Source organism: Tupaia chinensis, unplaced genomic scaffold (assembly GCF_000334495.1).
Source record: "Tupaia chinensis unplaced genomic scaffold, TupChi_1.0 Scaffold000434_1, whole genome shotgun sequence".
NCBI lineage: Eukaryota > Metazoa > Chordata > Mammalia > Scandentia > Tupaiidae > Tupaia > Tupaia belangeri.
Genome location: NW_006159939.1, coordinates 1160170 through 1182947, shown reverse-complemented (window position 1 = coordinate 1182947; position 22778 = coordinate 1160170). Strand labels below are relative to the sequence as shown.

The 22778-nt window shown below is 37.9% G+C and overlaps 1 protein-coding gene across 1 annotated transcript in view; it reads right to left on the bottom strand.

The window, feature by feature from the left end:
• SLCO1A2 (solute carrier organic anion transporter family member 1A2) overlaps positions 1–22778 on the bottom strand; it is a 56514-nt gene that overhangs the window by 26458 nt on the left and 7278 nt on the right. Inside the window, exons 2-7 of the mRNA XM_027774443.1 lie at positions 20911–21052; positions 15574–15706; positions 13207–13313; positions 9817–9963; positions 4809–4907; positions 3702–3941 (exon numbers count right to left, since the gene is read on the bottom strand). Of these exons, the coding sequence (XP_027630244.1) occupies positions 3702–3941; positions 4809–4907; positions 9817–9963; positions 13207–13313; positions 15574–15706; positions 20911–21052 (868 nt within the window). The remainder of the gene's footprint in view (positions 1–3701; positions 3942–4808; positions 4908–9816; positions 9964–13206; positions 13314–15573; positions 15707–20910; positions 21053–22778) is intronic.

Here is a 22778-nt window from a genome sequence, read left to right as displayed (position 1 = left end):
TAAAAAATTATAGTGCCTTTGGGTGAGTAGGTGATATGGAGGTTAAGGCCCTAGATCTCACATGGCCAACTAAGCAGTTCAAGTCCTAGACCCAGAGATTTGAAAATTATACCAAACACATGTGCATGTGTGTCCAAAATCCTAAGAGGAGACTAGAGGAGAAGAGATTGTGGGCTGACCATCCCCCTGGGAAGTGATTCCTCACTCTCCCTCTCTTTCTCTGTTTCTCTCTGGCGAGCACACATGCCATGCCCTATACCAAAAATGAAAATAATAATAATTAATAAAAGGTAGGGCCTTAAGAGTTATTCCAAATCTACTCTACCTGTATTCTACAAATGGAGAAACAAAGCCTGGATGACAGTGCATTTACTAACAGTATAGTTTACTCAAATAACTTAAACCTACTGTTGAGACCTTAGGAAAAAAATCCTTTCAAAATATCTCTGATGGAGATATAGGAGAAGATTATTGCTGTTTTCATATCCGCTAACACAGCATCAACCCTGTAGCCAACGGATGAGTCATTTCAACTTTCAAGTCTTATTAAGTAAAATATTTTGTAAGATAATAACTACCATACACAGTGATTCCTCTGATGGATCTGGGCCAAGTAAATTGATAGCACTTCTGGAAAGGATCCACCATTCTTGATTCCATTAAGAATAAGATCCTAATAAGATTCTATTATGATTCACAGAAAGAGGTCAAGATATCAACATTAAAAGGAGTTTGAAAGAGGTTGATTCCAACCCTCTTTGGAAGGATTTTGAGGTGTCAAGAGTTCAATGGAGGAAGAAATTGTAGATATGATAGAAATAGCAAAATAACTAGAAACAAAAGTAGAACATGAGGATGTGACTGAGTTACTATAATTTTATGATAGAAACTTTAATGAATAAGTTGTTTCTGTGAATAGACAAAGAAAGTATTTTCTTGGGACACAATCTACTTGTGAAGAAGCTATAAACATTGAAATTACAACAAAGAATTTAGAGTGTTACAGAAACTTAGATAGCAACAGTGTTTGAGAAGATAGACTTCAACTTCATTGGGCAAAATGTTATGAAACTGTATCACATTCTACTGAGAAATACTTCATAGGAAAAATTAACAACTGATGCAGAGAACTTCATTATTTTATTTGGAAAAATTGCCACAGCTACTCCAACTTTCAGCAACCACCACACTGACCAGTCAGTAGCCATAAACATCAAGACAAGACATTCCATTATGAAAAGATTATGACTTATTGAAGTTTTAGATGATTGTTAGCATTTTTAGCGATAGTGTTTTCTAATGTATGTATACTCTTTTAGACATAATGCCATTACATAGTTAGTACACTACAGTATAGTATAAACATAATTTTTATATGCACTGGGAAACCAAAAACCCATGTGACTCACTTCATTGTAGTATTTGCTTTATTACAGTAGTCTAGAACCAAGTCTGCAAAATTTTCTTGTGTCCTAATGATCTGAGAAGTATTAAATTATATTCAACTGTGGTTAAGTGAATTTATAATTGTTAAGAAACGTTCTCTGAAAATTGGTACTATAATTTATGAGGGATGGCAGAAATAACAACATCAACAATAAAAATACTAATACTATTGAGATAGGAGTTAGACCCCACTTACAGATGGATAGGCTAAAGGCCCCAAAAGGAAGTCACTGTTTTTCTTTTTTAATGAAGCTTCTATTTTTCCTCTATAATCTGATTAATGTACAATCTATACTCCTTTTACATGTCTCTAAAGAATTTATGACTATGTTAATAAGGCAGGAGATAGGAATATTGAGCACACAGACAAGATAAGTCCCAAGATGGAGTCACAGTGGCTAAGTTTGCACAACCAAAAGTTGGCTGCACTGGGACTCAAAAGAACTGTATGGAGATAAGGGCAACTGTTTCTATTCAGTACTGCTTTCTTTTTCTTTCTTTCTTTCTTTTTTTTTTTTTTTAAGAAGTTTTTGCTCTAGGGCGCATGCTCTCACCAGAAAAAGAGAAACAGAAAGCAAGAACTCACCGCCCCCCCCACCAGGGGGGATGGCCACGTTGCAATCCCTTCACCTCCATTCTCCTCTTGGGATCTTGGGCACATATGCACGCATGCCTGGCGTGAGTTTAAGCCATCAGGTCAGGGACTCGAACCACGGTCGACTACATGGAAGTCCAGCGACACAGCCATTATGCTAACTGCTGGTCCCTCAGTACTGTATTCTAACAAGTATAGGATGCTGTAGTCTGCTGGCCTCACAAAGAGAAAGGTAGAAATCACTCAGACTACCAGGTAACTAGTTTCCAAAGCCCACTTCCTTATTGGAAAGCCAGCCCACTGCTCAGACTGCTAGATAAAAACCCCCTCACCTCCAGCCCCTCTTTAACAGCCCATTCAGGCCCCCTTCCACTACATTGGAAACTTTTTCTCCTTCCCTAATAAATTAAACTTTTCTCTACTCTCTGTGTCCATGTCTCTAATTCCTCATGAGTGTAGAACAAGAACCGACATGGATGTTGGGTCTGATCACCCAGCACTCCCACCTCACTATTAATAGTAGCAGTAATAATAGTAATGTGTACCAGAATTCCTTTTACCATCACAGAGTAACAATAAATACTATTATTATCTCCATTTTATAGATAAGAAAACTGAGCCCCTTTTCATTCTCCAAATAAACACTATAAGAAGTATAATTATCAGGTCATACCCGATATTAATTAAATCACAACTCCTGGCAATGCTACAGAACCTAAGCATCAGTCATTTATAAAATTCCCTAAGAAAGGGGCCAACAATGGTGTGGTGTTTAAAGTGCTAGATTTCCACATGGCTGACAGAGTCCCAGACCTGGTTGCATCCCCAATATCCCAGGGAGAGAATGAAAGAGAAGATAGTGTCATGGCCAACCATAGTCTTTCCCTCTGTCTGTCTCTCTTTTTTTACCATAGTGCATGTGCCTATGGGGGGAAAAAAAAAAGAGGAAGGAAGGAAGGAAGGGGAAAGAAAAAAAGAAAGGAAGAAAGAGAAAATGAATAAATAAAATAAAATTTAAATCATTCTAAGAGATTCCAGTGTGAAGTCACATTTGAGAATCAATGTTCTTCAATACTAGATGCTTACTCTATCTTAGCTTAGGTTCACCACAAAAACACCTTCTGTAAATTATGCTTTGAGTTTCTCTTTGAAAATTATTGTTATGTCAAATATAGGGAATTATGTCACCTATCATGTTTTCTTTGTCTGCCTTAACTTCCAGGAAATTTACAGCTAAGCTAACATTTTGGTTAAGGACTATACTATCTATTGGAATTAATGTATTTTTTTTCTATTTTTGTTCTTAGTTTGAATTTCTGTTTGCTTATTTTTTTTTAATTAGACCTGTAGTCACTGTAAAATAGTTTTAAAGCAGATAGAACCAAATATGTGTGTATGTGTGTGTTGGGGGGTGTTCAATACTGAGTGCCTACATGGACATAAAATTGTATATAAATGCTGATCTGAAAAAATTCAGTTTTCAAATTATTTACTAAACTAAATCATTATTTACTAAACATTATCGACTACTGACCATGAATACCTATCAGAAGCATAACAAATCGTAGTGTTAGACTAAAATGTAGACACATCTATATAAAATAAAAATTAAATTGTATTGTATATTAAATTATATTGAATGTAAAATTTTTATATTTGCCTTTGGCGATTCCACCCTTGTTCTCCTTGGCCTCTTCTCTTTGTTTCTCTTCTTCTCTTTGTTTTTCTTCTTTGTCATTTTTAATGGCATCAGCATTATCCTCTAGTCCTTCCTTTGGAAGTGTTTTGGGCAAAAAGAAAAAAGGAATGGCAGTGAGCACATTCACTCCTGCACAAATTAAAAAGCCAAACCACCATGCACCGACCCAGCGAGTATCAGTGGGAGTTATGGTCAGATCATCTGTAAAGAAATATATATATATATTTATTAACTTAGGCTATTTTTTCCTGTATGAATTATAAAAAAAACAACTAAAATTATAATTCTATGCTTTTATGCAAATACAAAATTTGTATTTAACACACGCGTTCATTAAACGTCCCCAATGATAAGTGGTATTAAAATTTTGTCTAGCAATAAGTTAGTCTGATGGCCTGCCCTATCATGTGAGGAACTTACAGCTACTTACTAAATAACTAAAAGATCTCATTCATTATCCACAAATTATTGCTTAATTAACAAATTTCAAACTAATGTGCTTAAATCTTTTGAAACCAAGGAATATAGCTAAGGTACAGTGAAAGACCATTGGATTTGGAATAAGAAGATCAATACTTTAGGGATCAGCAGATGGCATAGTGGTTAAGTTGCTGGACTCCCATGTAGTCAACCACTGTTCAAATCCTAGGCCTAGCAACTTAAAATTCACACCAGGCATGTGGGCGTGTATGCCCAAAATTCTGAGAGAAGAATGGAGGAGAAAGGATTGTAACACGGCCATCTACCCGGGAGGGTGATTTCTTGCTTTCTGTCTCTCTGTCCCTCTCTGTCTCTCTGGTGAGCACAGGTGTGCTCTAGCAAAAACCTCTCTAAAAAAATTGTTTTTAAGTAATAAAACAAAAGATCAACACTGATCTTGCTCTACTGCATACTGGTTTGAAGTGTTCAAAATTGATTTAAACTCCTGCACTTTTGTTTGCTTATTTGTCAAGTGGAGATAGTCTAGCAACTGAAACAGTCTATCAAATAAAACAATGATTATACATTATAACATATCTTAGATAGTGCACACTCCAGAAAGTATATAAATAGATTTTATAGAATTACCTGTGTTCACAGATCCAGTGTCTACATAAACATTTGCACAGAATGATGCTAACAAAAGTCCAATCAAAGGACCAACAATAGCTCCTGTTTCTATAAACCCTAAAAATAAGTGAAAATATAAAGTTATAATATAATTACATACCAACATTAAGAGTACTGAGTCCATGAAAATCTTGAAATTGAATTGCTTTGACTAGATACATATAAATGTATGTATGTATATACATGTGTGTGTGTGTGTATGTATATATATATAAAGTATATTTATTTTTCCCTTGAGAAAGACATATGAACACAGAAAGAGGGACAGACAGGCATCACCAAAGGATCTTCATGCTGCAGTCCACCCCCAGTCTCAGCCAGCCTGGATCGCAGTACTTGAAGTTATTTAAACTCCTGCATTGCATGTCCAGCAGGTACAAGAAGTCTCAGGACTGAGGATCTTCCTGTCCATGTAAATCTAGTTGCATTATCATTGCATCACCATCTGTCTCTGCCTTAGGTATTTTGGTCTTAAATATTTAGTTTAAAAGAAAGCTACACTTGGTATACATATAAATAATGTTTGTTTTCATAAATGTTGAAAATAGCCTCAGAATTTAAACCCACTTTCTTTAGGCCTCCAAATTATCTTTCATCCTAGAAGACAAGACTTGCTGTAGCAACATAAGTGAATTTAACTGGGATCATACTATAGACAAACCCACGACACAGAACAAGGTCTTTTTGATGTTTCCCATGGTCATATTTTTGGGCATAATCCCTATTATGATGAATTTCTGGTAGTACATTCCTCAGAAAAGCTCCACTCTCCAATATCCAATTTGAAACTTCCTTCCTGTTATGTCCTTATTATTACAATACTCCTCAATTTTACAATGATCTCCTCTCTCATCCTTTACATTATTTTTTGTTTTATGCTAGAGGATGCATGCACTTGTTGGAGAGAGACAGAGAGTGAGGGAGACAAGAAAATACTTCCCATGGTTTCACTACAGTCCCGTCTCCTCATCACTCCCTCCTTTCAGGATTTTGGGCACACACACCCACTTCTGGTATGTTTCTCAAGTTGCCGGTGCCAGGACTCAAACTGAGTGATCAGCCCTGTAGGATCTGATTGCCTTAACCACCAGGTAACAGAGCCAGCTGACATTTTCCATATTCTTATTTTCCATTTCTACTGGGCCCCTCTCTGTCCTCACTAGACTTCTTATTTGTTGGGACTTCCCCATTAGCATTTTTGCGACTTGTTTACAACTCAGATTCTCCTGAAACTTTCCTGCTTGCTCAAATTTCAAACATGAGCTTCTTCCACTTCCTTCCTTTTCATTTCAAAATTTGTCTTGCTCATTGTCTTGGCCTTCTCCAGTTGTATGGGCAAGCCCACCCTATACAGACTTGACTTTTTCATACCACTCTTACATATTCTCTGAGGACTAGCTCTGCCAAACACTCTCTCTTGTGCTTGTTTGATCTTGTCTTTTTCAACGATTTCTACAATGTTTCGAATCCACCCTGCTTCCCTTTCCTTTCTCTATGTTCTTTTCCTTTACTTCCTCACCTCTCATTCAGTTTACTCAAATACTTTCAAATTCTACTCAAAATACTCTCAGGGAATACCAATGATCTCTTGGTTATTAATCCAATGTCCTGTTTTAGCTTTTATTATCCTAACTTTCAGGCTATCTAATATCCCTGGGCAACTCCTCCTTTGACATTTTCCTACTAAGACTTTCACAAAATTATACATTTATTGCTGTACCTTTTCCTCTTTGACTCTTCTTACCTTGAGTTTTCTTCCTCCTACTCTACCATTAAATATTTTGCCCTGGGATTACCCTAATACCTTATTCTACAGCTTGCTTGCTCTTTCTCTCTCTCCCTCTCTCTCTCTCTCTCAACACATACATATGATCTCCCATGAAAATCTCACTTTTTCTTCTTGATTTTATTATCTCTGTACAGATGATTCTCAAATTTTATATCTCACTTTTATGTTTATTTCTAACTCCAGATCTATACATGGAATTGTCTTCTTAATATGTAGCTATTTGACTATATATACACAAGTGTAAACACAAACACACTATATTGTATAGATAGATAGATATAAACTCTTGATTTAAAATTATAGGGGCCAGCAGATTACATGGTGGTTAAGGCACTGAACTCCCACATGGCCAACATGTCTCCTGACCTGGAGCCTTGAAAATCATTCCAGGCACATATGCATGCATACCCAAAATCCCAAGAGGAGAATGGAGATGGCATGGCCATCTCCCCTAGGAGTGATTTCTTACTTTCTCTGTCACTGTCTCTCTGTCTCTCTCTGGTGAGCACACATGCCCTATGTCAAAAAATTTAAAAGAGGGACCAGCAGGTGGCATGGTGGTTAAGGAGTTGGACACTCCCACATGGCCGACCATGGTTCGTGTCCCAGATTTGGTGGCTTACTTTCTCACTTGCCCTCTCTCTCTCTCTCCATCTCTCTCTTTGATCAAATTAAAATAAACTAATAAATAAGTAAAATTAAATAATTTTTTTAAAAATCTAAAAGAAAGAAGGAAAAAGAAAGAAAAAATCATATATTGTAATTATAATTATGCAATGTAATAATCATGTATGCTTTATAGTTATGTAACTAATTATTTATTTACTAATCTCACATGGACCATATCTTATTCATCTTAATACATATAGAAATTATTGTCATTACTTTTATATATTATACACCCTAGTATTTATTGAATAAATAAATACGTGTTAGGGTCCAGCCACAGTGGCACCTGCTACTAAGATGCTGTGCTCTGCAGTCTGAGACCACATGGAAGGCCCAGGTCAATATGTGGTTCAACCTAAAAGTCAGAGTGGTGGCATGCACCTGTAATCCCAGCAATTTGGAGAGGCTGTAGCAGGAGGCTTGTGAGCTCAAGGATGGTGGAACAGAGAGAAGTCCAAATTTAAAAGAACTGGGCATGGTGGCACATACTTGGGGTCCTAGCTATAGTCATACTTGTAGGTTGAGAAAGGAGAATCACAAAATAGTAAGACCCTGACTAAAAGAAAAGAAAAGGAAAGAGAAAAAAAAAAAGCCAGAAGAACAGAAAAGAAAGAAAGAAAAGAAGAGAAAAGAAAAGAAAAGAAAAGAAAAGAAAAGAAAAGAAAAGAAAAGAAAAAAAAAGAAAAGGAAAGGAAAGAAAAGAAAAGAAAAAAAAGGAAAAGGAGGACCAGTCTGTTTGACTAGTGGTTAAGGAAACCCACAAGGCTATCACAGTTTGAATCTTGGTGCAGTGGCTTCAAAACATATCAGGTGTGTATGCATGCATGCCTTCAATTCTGACAGTACGGAGAAATGGAAAAGAGATTTTAGCATAACCACACCTCATTGAGTATTCTCTCTTTCGTTCTCTCTAGCAAACACATACACCTTATGACAATTTTTTTAAAAAATAAACACATATTCTAACAGGTGTTTGCTAATTTACTGCATGACAGTAGTTACATTCTTTTAATGTAAGTATGTGAAGGGATTGGAAAGGATTGAATAGAAAAACACTGAATAGTTAGTGCAAAAATCACTGAGTGACTAAAAAGTACCAAAAGTTATTTGGGCAATGATTCCTAAATATTTCAGTCCATCTTAATTATGTATTGATCTGTTCCTATCTTCTCTCACCCTCTTTGGCCATTCTGGGTTTTAAAAGATGTCTACATCAACAACAAATTATCCCAATACTCCAATTTATAATTTTATGACCAGCTACAGATTGAAAAACTAAAGAATATAAGTAAGTTATGCAGAGAACACTAAGAACATTTACAATATTAGGAGACAATATAAGAAGGTGAGTCCTAAGTTGGCTACTGTGCTAGATGACATCTATAGACTTTTAAAAAGGTCATTTCAATAAATATAACCAAAAGGGTGAAAGCAGATATTTGTATTGTAAAAAAAAAAAGAATAAGCAGCAGCAGAAAAAGAAGATGATATAACAGCATGGAGCAACTGCAATGAAAAGAAATTATATAAGAAACTAAATAGATAAATGGGGGCAGAACCATGAGCAGTAAGTGGGGAGATCAGATGTAATAAATAACAGAGCCAGTATGTATCACAAATGTGGTAAAAAGACGTGACTAAAACAATCATTGAGGGCCAGCAGATGGCATAGTGGTTGTCTCTTGACTCCCACATGGCCAATTGTGGTTTGAGTCCTGGACCCAGTGGCTTGAAAATTGTGCCAGGCAAATGTGTATGTGTGTGCCCAAGATCCCAGGAGGAGAATGAAGGAGAAGGGACTGCGGTGTGGCCATTCCCTCTAGGGGGTGATTCCTCCCTTTCCGTCTCATTGTCTCTGTCTTTGTCTCTCTCTCTCTCTCTGGTAAGTGCATGCACCCTATGACAAAAATGTCTAAAGAAAAAAAATTTGATAAAAATTATACTAAAAGAATATTTGTAAGACATTTATAAACAAATATACTAGAGATATCAGTTATCTCTATTGTAGCAATTAAGCACTGCACAGAGAAAACTAACTGCACAGGGTTAACTAGGGTTTGAGGCTTGACTCTGGGAAAAAAATGATTTATATACACTTATATACAGATAAACATGATAAATAAGATTATACAGATGAAATAATGAGGACCTGAACAAAAGTAGAGGTACTGAAAATAGTGACAAAGGTTTTGAATATAAGAGATGTTTTAGAGAAAACAGTCTGTCTCTTAAGAGACTGGATATACTATGATGTCAAGAACTAGAGGAGTCAAAGGAAACCTGAAGGGCATGACATCAGTGGAATTTCCAACATAAAAGTCAGATTTAGCAAATTAGAATATTTGGAGTTAGCAATAATTGCTCTATTAAACCAGCTTTTACTGATGGCTAACAAACACTCACTGCTTGTCATTCCAGAAATCAACAAAAGTCCAAAGAAATCATTAATTTCTACTTGCAAGAAACTTACTACCCTTAACAGGAGCTAAGGCAGATTTTCAAACTTACCAATATATAAAGGAGAGTTTTCGGGTTTGGAAAAATCTTCTATATAGGAAATACCCAAGGGCATGATGGGAGTTTCACCCATCCCACGTATAATATTTCCTACTAGTACATACACCCACATTAATGATTTAACTTCCTTCACACACTCTGTAACAAAACAAAAGAGACATTGCATTAGTGCTTTGAAAATAAGTGTTAGGGATATTTAATTCAAAGTAGCTATTTCACAATTTTTTTTTTTTTTTTAAGCGAAATTTTTACTCCAGGATATGTGTGTTTGCTGGAGAGATGGAGAGACAGAAAGTGAGAAATCACCCCCCGGAGGAAGTGGTCACACCACAATCCCTCCTCCACTCTCTTCCCAGGATTTTGGCCACAAGTGTGCATGCATCTGGCATGAGTTTTTTTTTTCTTTTTTCTTTTTTTTGGAGAGGTTTTTGCCATAGGGTGCGTGTGCTCGCCAGACAGAGAGAGACAGAGAGACAGAAAGCGAGAAATCATCCCCCCATGGCGGATGGCCACGCCGCAATCCCTTCTCCTCCATTCCCCTCTTGGGTTCTTGGACACACACCCACACGTGCCCAGCATGACTTTTAAGCCACCGGGTCTGGGACACGAACCACGGTCAACTACGTGGGAGTCCAGCGACATAGCCATTATGCTAACTGCTGGTCCCATCTGGCATGAGTTTTAAGTCAGCAGGTCCAGGACTCAAACCACAGATGACTATGTGGGAGTACAACAATGTAACCATTATTCCATCAGCTGGTCCTAGCATGTCACAATTCTTATGTGACTGTGACACCTTATCAACAATTTATACTGCTACACTAGCAGTGAATCATTGGTCCAGACCTACAGCATTTTCTGACAGAGTACTTAGGTATGGGCAAGTGTAAGTAGTGTTTTAGAGCCAGTTCCTGCTGGGTTAAGAGAGATGAGTTTATATACCTCTTCCCAATATAGTGTTTATTGACAACACATTGGAGATTGATAGGTGTATTTACACCACAGTAATTGGCAAACACTAGAAATCAGAGTTTTTTTACTCTCCCAAATATTTGGTTTACCAGCAACTACTAGACCCAGTTAGCTGCTACAAGTGCTATCCCATTCCTGTACAAATTTGGGGAGAGAAAAAAAACATATAAATATCTCTCCCTAGAACTGATACTACATACGATTTTAAAGAGTCTCACTGAGTTTTGAATTTTCCGTAGCTCTAATTTCATCATAGGATATAAAAATATTTAACTGAGTAGTGATCATATTTTCTCTATAGAATCTATTACATGCTATAATCACCAACTTTTTTTCACATTCATATTAAGGCTTGTGCACATTCAAGTGAGAGAGGAAAAGATGAGCACTTTCCTCAGGAGCGAGACATGCCACAATCCCTTTCTTCCAGTCCTCTGGTCCTCAGATTTGGGACATTTATCAATGTTCCTAATGTGATTCAAAGTGACTGGGTCAGTGATTCAAACCATAGTCACCATGTGAGATCCAGCTATTCTAAGCCAAATGGCTGTCAAGCCTTGAGAAAGCTTGGTGGGTTCAGATTTTCAGGGAAGTGAAGGACAATACACTCTACTCCCTATAAACAGGTCAGGTGCCATCTACGGATGTGAGGGGTCTAGGAATTTCTTGCGAGGTCTATTTCTCAGTCATTCCCAGGATAAAAAATAATAGTCTCCATTTTTGGGTATTCAGAAATTTTTTTTTTCCTACGGTAAGCACAAAAGTTTTTGTCTGCAAATGTAAGGCAAACTCTAGGCTTATTGTAGGGCAAAACTGGAAGTATAATGTCAGGTTATAAAAAAATGAATGCACTCTCCTAGAGGTACACCAGGGAGGGAAAGTTTTGGTATGTCCACTAAATGCAGGCAAGTACCTGGGTCAGTCTTTGACAAAGGGCAGTTCAAGAAGAAAACACAAGTTGCTGCTGATGTTACTGTTTTCTTTTGTTTCTCTGAGGGTTTCTTTAGACTCTGAGAAAACTATTTAGCTATGAAACTTTTGGCTCTCCCTGATTCCATGGTAACAGGAATATTCCCAACCTTGGAGACTAACAACTTCCATTGACATCGATCTAACGTTAAAATATCCACAACGCAAAAGAAGGAGGTCTGGCTTGAGGAAAGGCAGCAGGAACCGTCAGATTGAGTATCCCCTGATGATGGAGGTTCCTGAGCATATGAAGGGGAGAAAAAGGATGTTGGCACCTAAGCTAGAAGAAGCATTGCTATTGTTTTGAACTGTAGAGTCTCTGGTGAAGAGCGAAAAGGGGACAGAAAGGCAAGTTTCTAGTTCAGTAAGAAGGAAACAGAGTAACTAAGAACTCTAGCAATGTTGACCTGCTTTCCTTGCTACATACACATCAGTGATATAACACAAACCTTCTGAATTTTATGGATATTTCTATTTCCTATTTATAACTATATAAATAGATGCAGTAGCCTAAACCCATAAATCATGTATCATGAACCCATTCTTATAAAATAATTTCTTCTGTGAGACTAACTTTATAGTGATCCTTGACTCATTTTGTTTGTTTGTTTGTTTGTTTGTTTTGAGAGAGTTTTTTGCTATAGGGCATATGCACTCACCAGAGAAACAAAGAGACCAAAGATAAGAAATCACCCTCCACCCCAGAGGGTGGCCACACCACAATCCCTTCTCTTCCATTCCCACACAGGCCCACACCCCACCAGAGGGGGTGGCCACACCACAATCCCTTCTCCTCCATTGCCACACATGCCCACATGCCCAGCGTGAATTTTCAGTCACCAGGTTTGGGACTCAAACCTCAGTTGATGACATGAGAGTCTAACAACATAACCATTATGCAATCTGTTGGTCCTGGCCTTGACTCATTTTTTTTTTTTTTAGAGGTTTTTGCTATAGGGCACGTGCGCCCACCAGAAAGACAGAGAGAGACAGAGAGACAGAAAATGAGAAATCACCCCCAGGGGATGGCCACGCCGCAATCCCTTCTCCTCCATTCTCCTCTTGGGATCCTGGGTACGCACGCACATGCACCCGGCATGAGTTTAAGCCACCAGGTCAGGGACTCGAACCATAGTCAACTACATGGGAGTTCAGCAACATAGCCATTATGCTAACTGCTGGTCCCACCTTGACTCATTTTTACAAACCATTTTATAAATAGACAGTGCAGACTTAGTAAATACATTAAAAAATAAAAGGAATAACATCCTGTATTATTAGCTATTTTCATTTCCTTCTGTGATTCCTTGTGAAATCCCTGAAGAGAGAAATGATCTCTTATTCATTTACTTTACTTACTAAACCAAACCCATTATCTCAGTAGAAAGTTGTTCAGTTATAAATTCACTGAACAGCAAGCAATAAGATAAAGTAGACAACCTGATGGATTGTGTGTTGGTCTTAAAATCTGGCTTCCATTTTCCATACACAAGAAACTGTTTGAGGATAAGTTGCCGGAAACTGAAACTGTAGATTCATATTCATATCTGTGTGAACACAGGAAAACCATGTTTAAGTGAGGGCATTCATGACACCAAGGAGGACATCGTGAAGATTGCTAACTTCTGTTTCACTTAACATCCAAATCCAGTCAAGACGTCATTTTATCTTGGCCACTTTAACGATCATACATTAATATCATAAAAAGAACTTGCTGTTTGTACATGCGCAATCCCTTCAGAGTTAGCTTTCAATGAACTGAATGTGGCTGATCTACCTTTTAGATCATCGAACAACAACCTCTATGATTTTTAGGTGATCATTTCCTGGAAATAATTACTGTGGGATAAGGACCAAGAACTAAGAAAAATAAGAGACTCAATAAAATATAATTAAAAAGATAAAGGCTTTGGGTGGGGGAGGGGAGGACAGCACAATTAAACGAGCCTCCAACTTTGCATTCTCTGAGATTTGCTCATAAGAAGCATAACTCCCACTTTCTGAGAATCCAGACAATAAACTTTCCATGTGTTCATTAATCCCAAATATAAACATAATATTTGGCATCATACTGAGAAGCCTTGGAAGAATCTCCGTCACCATGACAGCGTAACATAATGACTTTTTCTCTTCTCACAAGAATAAAAGGGTTAATAGACAAGAACCATTTAACTTAGGTACATTACTGCAAGATCCACATGTCCTTTCTCAGAAAGTAAGTTATATGTTGCAAGAATGGAGAAAAGATATACAGCTAAATCTTTCTTTGTCAGAAATTATGCTGGATTATTATTTCTCTTACTAAATAAGAGAAAGTCAAAGAAAACTTGCCCTTCTGAGTTTCACATGAGTTAAAGAATGTTATGCTTGAATGCTACCTGTATTCCTCTTCTCTAGGCCATAGTGCATAATAAAAAAGGAGAAAATATCTTCCTCCTTAGAACAATTGCCCAGTCATGCCCACAGAGTTTGGTTGTGAACTGTGAACAAAGGCTTCTGTCTCCATACTCATGATCCTGTGAGATACAATAGCTTCAGAGAAAGAGCGCCTTTGGCAGAGAGTGGAAAGAAATTCAAATAAGAGCTGCATATTAGCTGACACTGCCTTGGGTAGGCTGGGAAATAAAAGGTCAGTAAAAACTCTTTGCCTAGAAACTTCTGATTCCTTCAAAAACACCTATGAGGAAAGGGTATCTTTTCTTCATTTAATGTATCCACTTAAAACATTCAACAATTCAAGAACCAGCCAATGGCAATGGTGAAGGTGACAGAATCCTCCATGGTCAACTGCAACATTTGAGTTACGGCTGATGGCTTAGAAACAAGCTGGGTACAAGTACCTGTGTGCCCAAAATCCCAGAAGGAGAAATACAGGAGAGGGGATTTTAGTGTGATCATTATCCATGAGGGTGTCTTTTCCCTCTCCTGCTCTCTTTCTCTCTGTGAGAGATTTGCACCCTCTGGCAAATTAAAAAAGTAAAAAAATAACTCATTCAAAGTCCATTTATTACCAAAACATAGGCATAATGGGCTAGCCAGGTGGCATGGCGGATAAGGTGACTGGATCTCATATGTATAAATAAAGTACACTCCAAAAAAAGGGACCAGCAGTTGGCGCAATGGCTATCTCGCTGGACTCCCATGTAGTCGACCGTGGTTCGAGTCCCAGATCCAGTAGATTAAACTCACACCATGGATGTGTGTGTGTGTGCCCAAGATCCCAAGAGGAGAATGGAGGAGAAGGGATTGCAGCGTGGCCATTCCCCCTGGGAGGTGATTTCTCGCTTTCTGTCTCTCTGTCTCTGTCTTTCTGGCAAGTGCATGAGCCCTATAGCAAAAATCTCTCCCCCCAAAAAATAAATAAATAAAAATAAAGTACAAAACATGAACTATTATAGTGGGATTACTATGTCATAGGTAGTTCTGTTTTTAATTTTTTGATGAACCTCTATACTGTTTCCATAATGAATATACTAGTTTACATTCTCGCCAGCAGTGTAAAAGAGTGCCCCATTTACATCCTCATCACCGTTCGTTAGCTTTTTGGTCTTTTCAGTAATAGCCATGCTAACTGGTATAAAATGATATCTCATTGCAGTTTTGATTTGCATTTCCCTGAATATCAGAAATGATGAGCATTTTTCATATACTTGTATGTCTTCTTTTGAAAAAGATCTGTTGAGAGAATTTGCCCATGACAGTGCCTTTGTCTTTTAGAAAGCATTGTTCCTAAAAAGGCAAGTCCATGCCTCATTTCCTGCAGGTGAAAGTTGAACCCAAACAATCATCAAAGACTACAATACTTACCGGTCCATGAGGAAATGAGGTAGAGATTGTAAGAAACATCCTAAGCCCATAACCAGACATCCGACACCAATCATTATAGGTCTATGTAGTTTGGTTCCAAAATAACTCACAAATATGATCAACAAAAGATTTCCTGGAAAAAAATTGAGAATACTCATTTTAATAAGTCTGAACAAAATCTTAATTCACAGCCTCACCCATTCATTTATGCTCTAGTATTTCTTGTATAGCAACTGTCTTGAATACTGAGATTGGTGATACGGATATGTAAGATAATAAATGAATATGACACAACCCCTGTATGAAGGAGGACTCTGTTTCACAGTGTAGACAGATATAAAAACATCTTCGTGGAAAACCAATAATGACAGAGGGTAGTAGAAGAGAAACCAGTGGAAGGGGCTGAAAAATGATTCTGGGAAATTTTAGAGACCCTATTTATGATTGTCTAGCTTTGGGAAATAGGATGTAAAAGTAGGTATCAGCTGAGATGTGACCTAGGCCCTGGCCTTTCCCACCATACCTGCTCAGCAGAACACTAAAATGTGGTACCAGCAAATGGCATAATGGTTATGTTGGATATCCAGGTAGTCAATTGTGGTTCAAGTCCCAGACCTGGCAGGGTGGATGTGCATGTGTGCCCAAGATCCCGAGGAGAGAATGGAGGAGAAGGGATTGTGTGCGGTATTCCCCTGGGAGGGGGGTGGGGGTGATTTCTGGCTTTCTGTCTCTGTTTCTCGGGTGAGAGACAGTGCAAAAATCTCTCAAAATATAAAAAACACACTAGAATGTTTTCCTGTACTTAAAAAGGGAAGGCAGGTATCTATTTATATTTCTACATCTTCCCTCAGATGAGGTAATACAGTTAAATAAATAGCAATAATAATAATAAAATTTAAAATATATATAAAACAGTAGACCCTCACTTCTCCAGGTGGGTGTTAAGTAAATCTGGACTGGAGGAATTATAAAGAAATTGTTTATAATTGTGGAAGCCTCATTCTGATGGATGGAGTAGTGCAAAGAACTGAAAGAACCAATTAAATGAGTACAAATTTTGCAAATCATATTTTAAATTCAGTATGTGATATTTTCCCTGCTTCTACTATGCATAAATCCTCTCTGAAAAGTTTGAACATTACAATAATTTCAAAAATTATTTTCTTGGAAGCAGCAGATGGTTACATCACTGGACTCCCAAGTAGTTGACTACGATTTGAGTCCTAGACTCAGTGACTTGAAATGCATGCCGGGCACGTGTGCATGCGTGCCCCAAGATCCCAAGAGGAGAATGGAGGAGAAGGGATTGTAGCTTGGCCATCTGCCCTGGGGGGGTTGGTGGTGATTTCTTGCTTTCTGTTTCTCTGTGTCTCCAGAGAGCACACACATCACATAGAAAAAAAATCTCTCTTAAAAAAAAATTGTTTTCCTCAAGGTGTTAATTTTTGAAGTGGTGTTATATAGTCTGAAGGCTTTTCTTTCCATCTCTGTTTCTCTCTTGTATGTAGAAGTGCGTCAGTGTGTATGTGATTTTACATGGAGAGGACCCCACCTCTGTAGTCACATAGCCACATTGGCCTCTCTGTTTTGAAAATCTCTTTCACTGAGTCAATCCATGTTGAAGGTGGAGGCTCCAAAAGGCAACTGTTTGAATCCAGTCTACTTTTGCAAAGGAAAGAAGGGAAGAGCTTTCTCTTCTCATGTAAGGATGGCCTCATCTTTCAAATTGCCTTGCTCTGTCAGTAAAATAATCAGCATGAAAGCGGATGTGAAGAAAGAGGGAAGTTTTTTTGTCCAGGCTATGGAGAATGTTACCTGTAAAAATGACTGAAGAAATGCAAGCAAAGCAATACTACTTTTGGGCCAGACAGTGGTACCACAACTGGACCCACATAGGAGAGGTCCTAGGTTTGTGTCTTGTCTCAGGACCTCCCTGAGTATGCTGGCATGGGTATGCGGGTTCCTGATCCAGGCTAGATGAAGCTGGTGTGAGGACCTAGAGGTGCCTATCTCTCTCTCTGCATATCTCTTTGAAGAAATAAATGAATACACTTTTTATAAAGTGACACTGTATTTATTGTTTTTTAGAGGTTTTTGCCTTGGGGCACATGCACTTGCTAGAGAGAGAGAGATAGACAGTTAGAGGGAAAGCGAGAAATCACCCCCAAGAAGGGATTGGCTATGCCGCAATCCCTTCTCCTCTCAAGATCTTGGGCACTCACGCACACCTCCCCGGCATGAGTTTCAAGCCACCAAGTAAGGCAGTCAGACTGTAGTCAGCTATGTGGGAGTCCAGCGATGTAACTGCTATGCCATCTGCTGATCCCTTAAGTGATACTTTTTATTGGCATCTGTAAATTACTGCTTATCTCCCCCTCAAGAACTATTTCAGGTCTCCATAATTCTCAAGTCACCTGTCAACACCCTCTACTAGAAGAAATAGTTAATATTTTATACTTTATCAATAAGATGGGGCCATCAAGCGCAAGGGTATCTGAGTTTCTCACCCTATGGCCTCACTGTCTAGGCACCACTATCCATTTCACCACCCAGGTTGCAAAGCTGGGGAAACGCTCTCCTTCACCTGTCACATTTACCCTATCACTAAGTTCTCTGGAATTTAGCTCCTTTTCTTTTGATCATCTTCTCTGTTTTTACCAGTATGATCCTAGCTCATTCGTATGCTTTCGCGTCGGGTTCCTAAGAGCCTCTTTGTCCCCACTCTGGTCTTTCACATTCACATCTATCCCAACACAGCTATAAGCATGGCCTTCTCCTTTTAAAATTGGTTTTGTTAATTGCTAGAGGGTTCAAGCATTTGCCCGAGAAAAAAGGGGCACCCCAATGGGATGTGGTCACACATTGTTATTATTGTGGTCACACACAATATTATTGAGATTTGGGGCACACACACATACATGCAGCTGGCATGTTTTTCGAGCCTCCAAAGCTGGGATTTAGACTGTGTATAACACACTGAATTCAAACCCTCAAAACATCCATGGGTAGATACCAGGGGTTTCATGAACTCGGGTGTAAAAAAAAAAAAAAAAATCACATCTTTATTTTCACCAACCTCTTACTAAAATTAATATTTTTATTGTTGGTGAAAGGAGGCAACAAACTATAGTAGTATTAACAGCATTTATGATTTTTGTCACAGCTTGTCACCAATAAAAGTTAGAGATATTGCATATGCTATTACAGTTCATGCAGATATTTCAAGTGTTATTGACACTAATAATTACTTGAAAATTAGTGCTGAATTTTATTTAATTTAGTTATAAAAACACAAATATTCCTGCATGATGTCACTTGAATATTTTGATAATTCTGTTTTAATCTAACTGGTTTCCTTTATATCTACACAGTTTTTACTCTATGCAATTAAAAATATTATTTGGTATCACCTGGCATCAAATTGCCAAAGGGGTCTGTGACACAGAAAGATTAATAATCCCCACTAATCCTTAGTGACTTTCCCTCACATAGGGGATTAATGGTACAGTCCATAGTACGCACACAAGGCTCTCCATAGCTCATTTTTCACCAGGGCCCTTTTCTCCAAGTTCATATCCTAATAATTTCCACCTTCTACTTGGTCAGCCAATGACATTGAACTGAATGCTTCTCCGCACACAATCTAATAAACTGAACCATCTTTATGTATCTTCTTCTTCTATGAATTCCCTCCAGGAGAGACTTTTACTTAATTACATTTTTTTTCCACCTGGAAATGTTTTACTCATACTTCAGTCTGTCTTCTCTTTTCCCCTGGGGAAAGGTGTTTTCTTGGTTTCTCTATTTCTTGTGCCTCTGCAGTGATTTCTGGTCATCTGATGGGTTATATGTTTCTTCCTAAGGAGGAGGCGATCTGCAAACTCACTGCCATTCCACTTTTTCCCTTTGTGTGGCAGATTCAGTGGGAACTGGAGGATATTCTGACCCTGATAGTATTCAGGGGTTTGATTTTAGTTTACTTAGGCCTGTCTAGGCACTCAGTGCATGGAGGATGAGCAGATAAGTGGTGAAAGTAAAAGAAAAAGGGAAGGGAAACAGAATCTATCTTCTCTAAGTGAGGTCGTTTTCCCTCTTCTGTTGCCTTTCTTTCTCTCTCTCTCTCTCTCTCTCTCTCTCTTTCTTTCTTTCTTCCAAGGATTTTGTCAGCAAAAGACAAAGAAAGACAGTGAAAAGGAAAGTGAGAAATCACCCCCCCAGGAGAGATGGCCACTCCACAATCCCATCTCATCCATTCTCCTGGGATCTGGGGCACAGATGCACATGTGCCTGGTGTGATTTTTTTCAAGCCCAGGTCCAGGACTCAAGCCATGGTCAGCCATGTGGAAGGCCAACCTCTTAACCGCTATTCTCCCTGCTGGGTCACCCCTCTTCCATTTCTATAGGACCTTGTATGTACCTATGTTACCACACTTACTGCATCCAGTTGAAGTTATAAATTCATATCTATGCCTTCCATTAGAATTTAAATTGAGTCTATGTAAAGACTATGCAAAGAATTGGTTCTACCTCGATCTCCAGGATCTAAGACATAGATGGCATGGTATAAGAACTGAGAGCTGAGCACTGAGAGACAAGGACAAGCATCACCTGTTTCATTTAACCTCTCCACAACCCTAAGTTTTCTTTTGGATATTGGTTAAATATATTAAAGGCAGTTTTCACCTTGAAGAAATTAGAGGCTATTATAAAACTAGAAAGGAATGGTATTCATATTTTTCTGTTGTTTTGTTCCTGGAATAAATCTTTCATTCTCCCTCTGTCCTCACATATTCCCAGTCATCTATGAAAATAATAACCTAAAAGTAGAGTTTATTCTTTCCTAGAGACTTTCTGAAATAAATTCAGAGAGACATTGAAGCAGTTTCTACCTCCCTTTCAACTTTAAAAGAGAACTGTCAACCTTCCAGACATAAGGGGAGAAAAATACTTGCTTTTCCCTTTGGAAACAGATTCTTCTGGTTTCCCATAGCATCTCCTAAATACAAAGATACAACTCTTAGTTTCCCTTAGAATTTTCAAATAATAGACTTAAATATAAATAGTTCGAATACTTTCTACTCATGCTAGATAGCCTAGAAACTATTAGACTCAAAGGACAATGGTGGAATACATGGCAATACTTAGGTATTATTATGAGGTAATATGTAAATGGACTGAATCTAAGCATATTCCAAGCTTAGCTAGATGATTCGATCAGTCTTAGAAAAGAAGGAACAGTCAAATAAAACGCCATAAAGCACCAAATAAGGAAGATAAACTTCAGAGTAGCTCCATAGATAAAATATAAAAAGAAGTAATACAAAAATAACTTGTTACCAATCTCAAAGCTCCCATTAATAAATCCAACTAGAGATGTTGGGATGTTGAATTGTCTCTCTATTTGTGTGAGCATGGAATTCATGTAAGATCCAGAAAGTGTTTTGGATACAAATGCACATGTTATTGCCATCAGAAACATCTAGGGGGAAAAAGAATACAATAAAACATATGAAAAACTTAATTTTAAATTATATATTTGCCACCTTTCAGTAGACCACAAAACTGTCTTCAATTTAGGTAATCCTTGAACTTGCAAGAAACTTCAAAATGTGCTCTGTTCATCTGGTCCATCTCTCTGAAAACAAAGTGAGACTTACTGATTAGTGATATCAAATTTTGTAGATAGTGAGCCTCATCATTTTCTAGGCATACCTTGTACATACACAAAAACAGTCATGCTATGTAAGATATAACTGCTGATTTAAATAGGTCTTATGCAATACATTGCGACCTGTAGTATGAAAAATACACTTTAATAAAAAGGAGGGATGCAGAAATACACAGGCCGTTCTCAGCAGAAAAATTACTAAAAATTACTTAAGCTCTCTCTGCAGGAGGATAGGAATCAGGTGATCTTGCCTACTCACATCTTTCCCTCATGTCTCTTGCAATGCTTGGGCAGAATGTACCAAAATACAACATTCTGCATTCTCAGTAATGAAGGAAATGCCCAGAACAATCTGAATTACGTCCTCATTTTTCCAGAACATGATAGGACATTCTACAATACATGAGCTCAGCAATCCCAGTTGTGCCCCAAGTGTATGATCCCAAGGAACCTCAGTTGTGGTGGAAAGGGGAGCCCACCACAGATGTAAATCCTCTCTTGAAAACTTTGCAGGGCTTTGGGAGAACAGATTGTTATAAATGCTAAGCATCTCTTTATCCTTGCTGCCTACCTGTGAGTGACAAATTTGGGTAACCTGATTTGGTGTGTGAGTGCTCTATCTCACCAAACTCAAACTCTGGCAACAGGGTTTGTTCAAAACCTACTGTCAGACATACAAAATTTTGTACTCTGTTATTCAAGATTTTATACAAATTATACTATGTAAGATTGTTTATTACCAGTAAATTTGTTTGAAAAAATATTTTAATTATGAACCATTCCAAAAGTACTTCTACATGAAACAAGTGCATACCATGATAAACAAATACACATACTGCAAAAATAAAAGTATTAAATCAATTTCATTTTCTATGTATTGATACAGTTCCAAAATGAGAGAAGTTAATGCAATTCATGACAACATCAAGGTGCAAACAAATAGAACCACTCTAATTACCAGGAACTAGTTTCATTTTACTACAAATGCAAATAGTTAAAATTGTGATAGGATTTTTTAAATAAGAAATAAAAAGCTTTTAGCAAAGAATTTTTAAAAAAAGAAGTATTGCATACTGGGTAATAGTATAATTGGGTAGATTAACTACTGCTTCAAGAATCAATGTACAGGGACCAGCAGTTAGCATAATGGCTATGTCACTGGACTCCCATGTAGTCGACTGTGGTTCGAGTCCCGAACCTGGTGGCTTAAAACCCACGCCGGGTGCGTGTGCATGCGTGCCCAAGATCCCAAGAGGAGAATGGAGGAGAAGGAATTGCGGCGTGACCATCCCCCCTGGGGGGTGATTTCTCACTTTCTGTCTCTATGTCTCTCTCTGTCTGGTGAGCGCACGCGCCCTATAGCGAAAACCTCTGCAAAAAAAAAAAAAGAATCAACGTGCAATAGATAAACTTATGTCAGCCAGAAGAGTGATATCCAGTCATATAACACAGGGCTTTTTCCTTGGCCCTGCTTAGAGATATTTCTTTTTTTCTTTTTTTTTTTTTTTTTTTTTTTTTTTGGGGGGGTTTTTTTTTA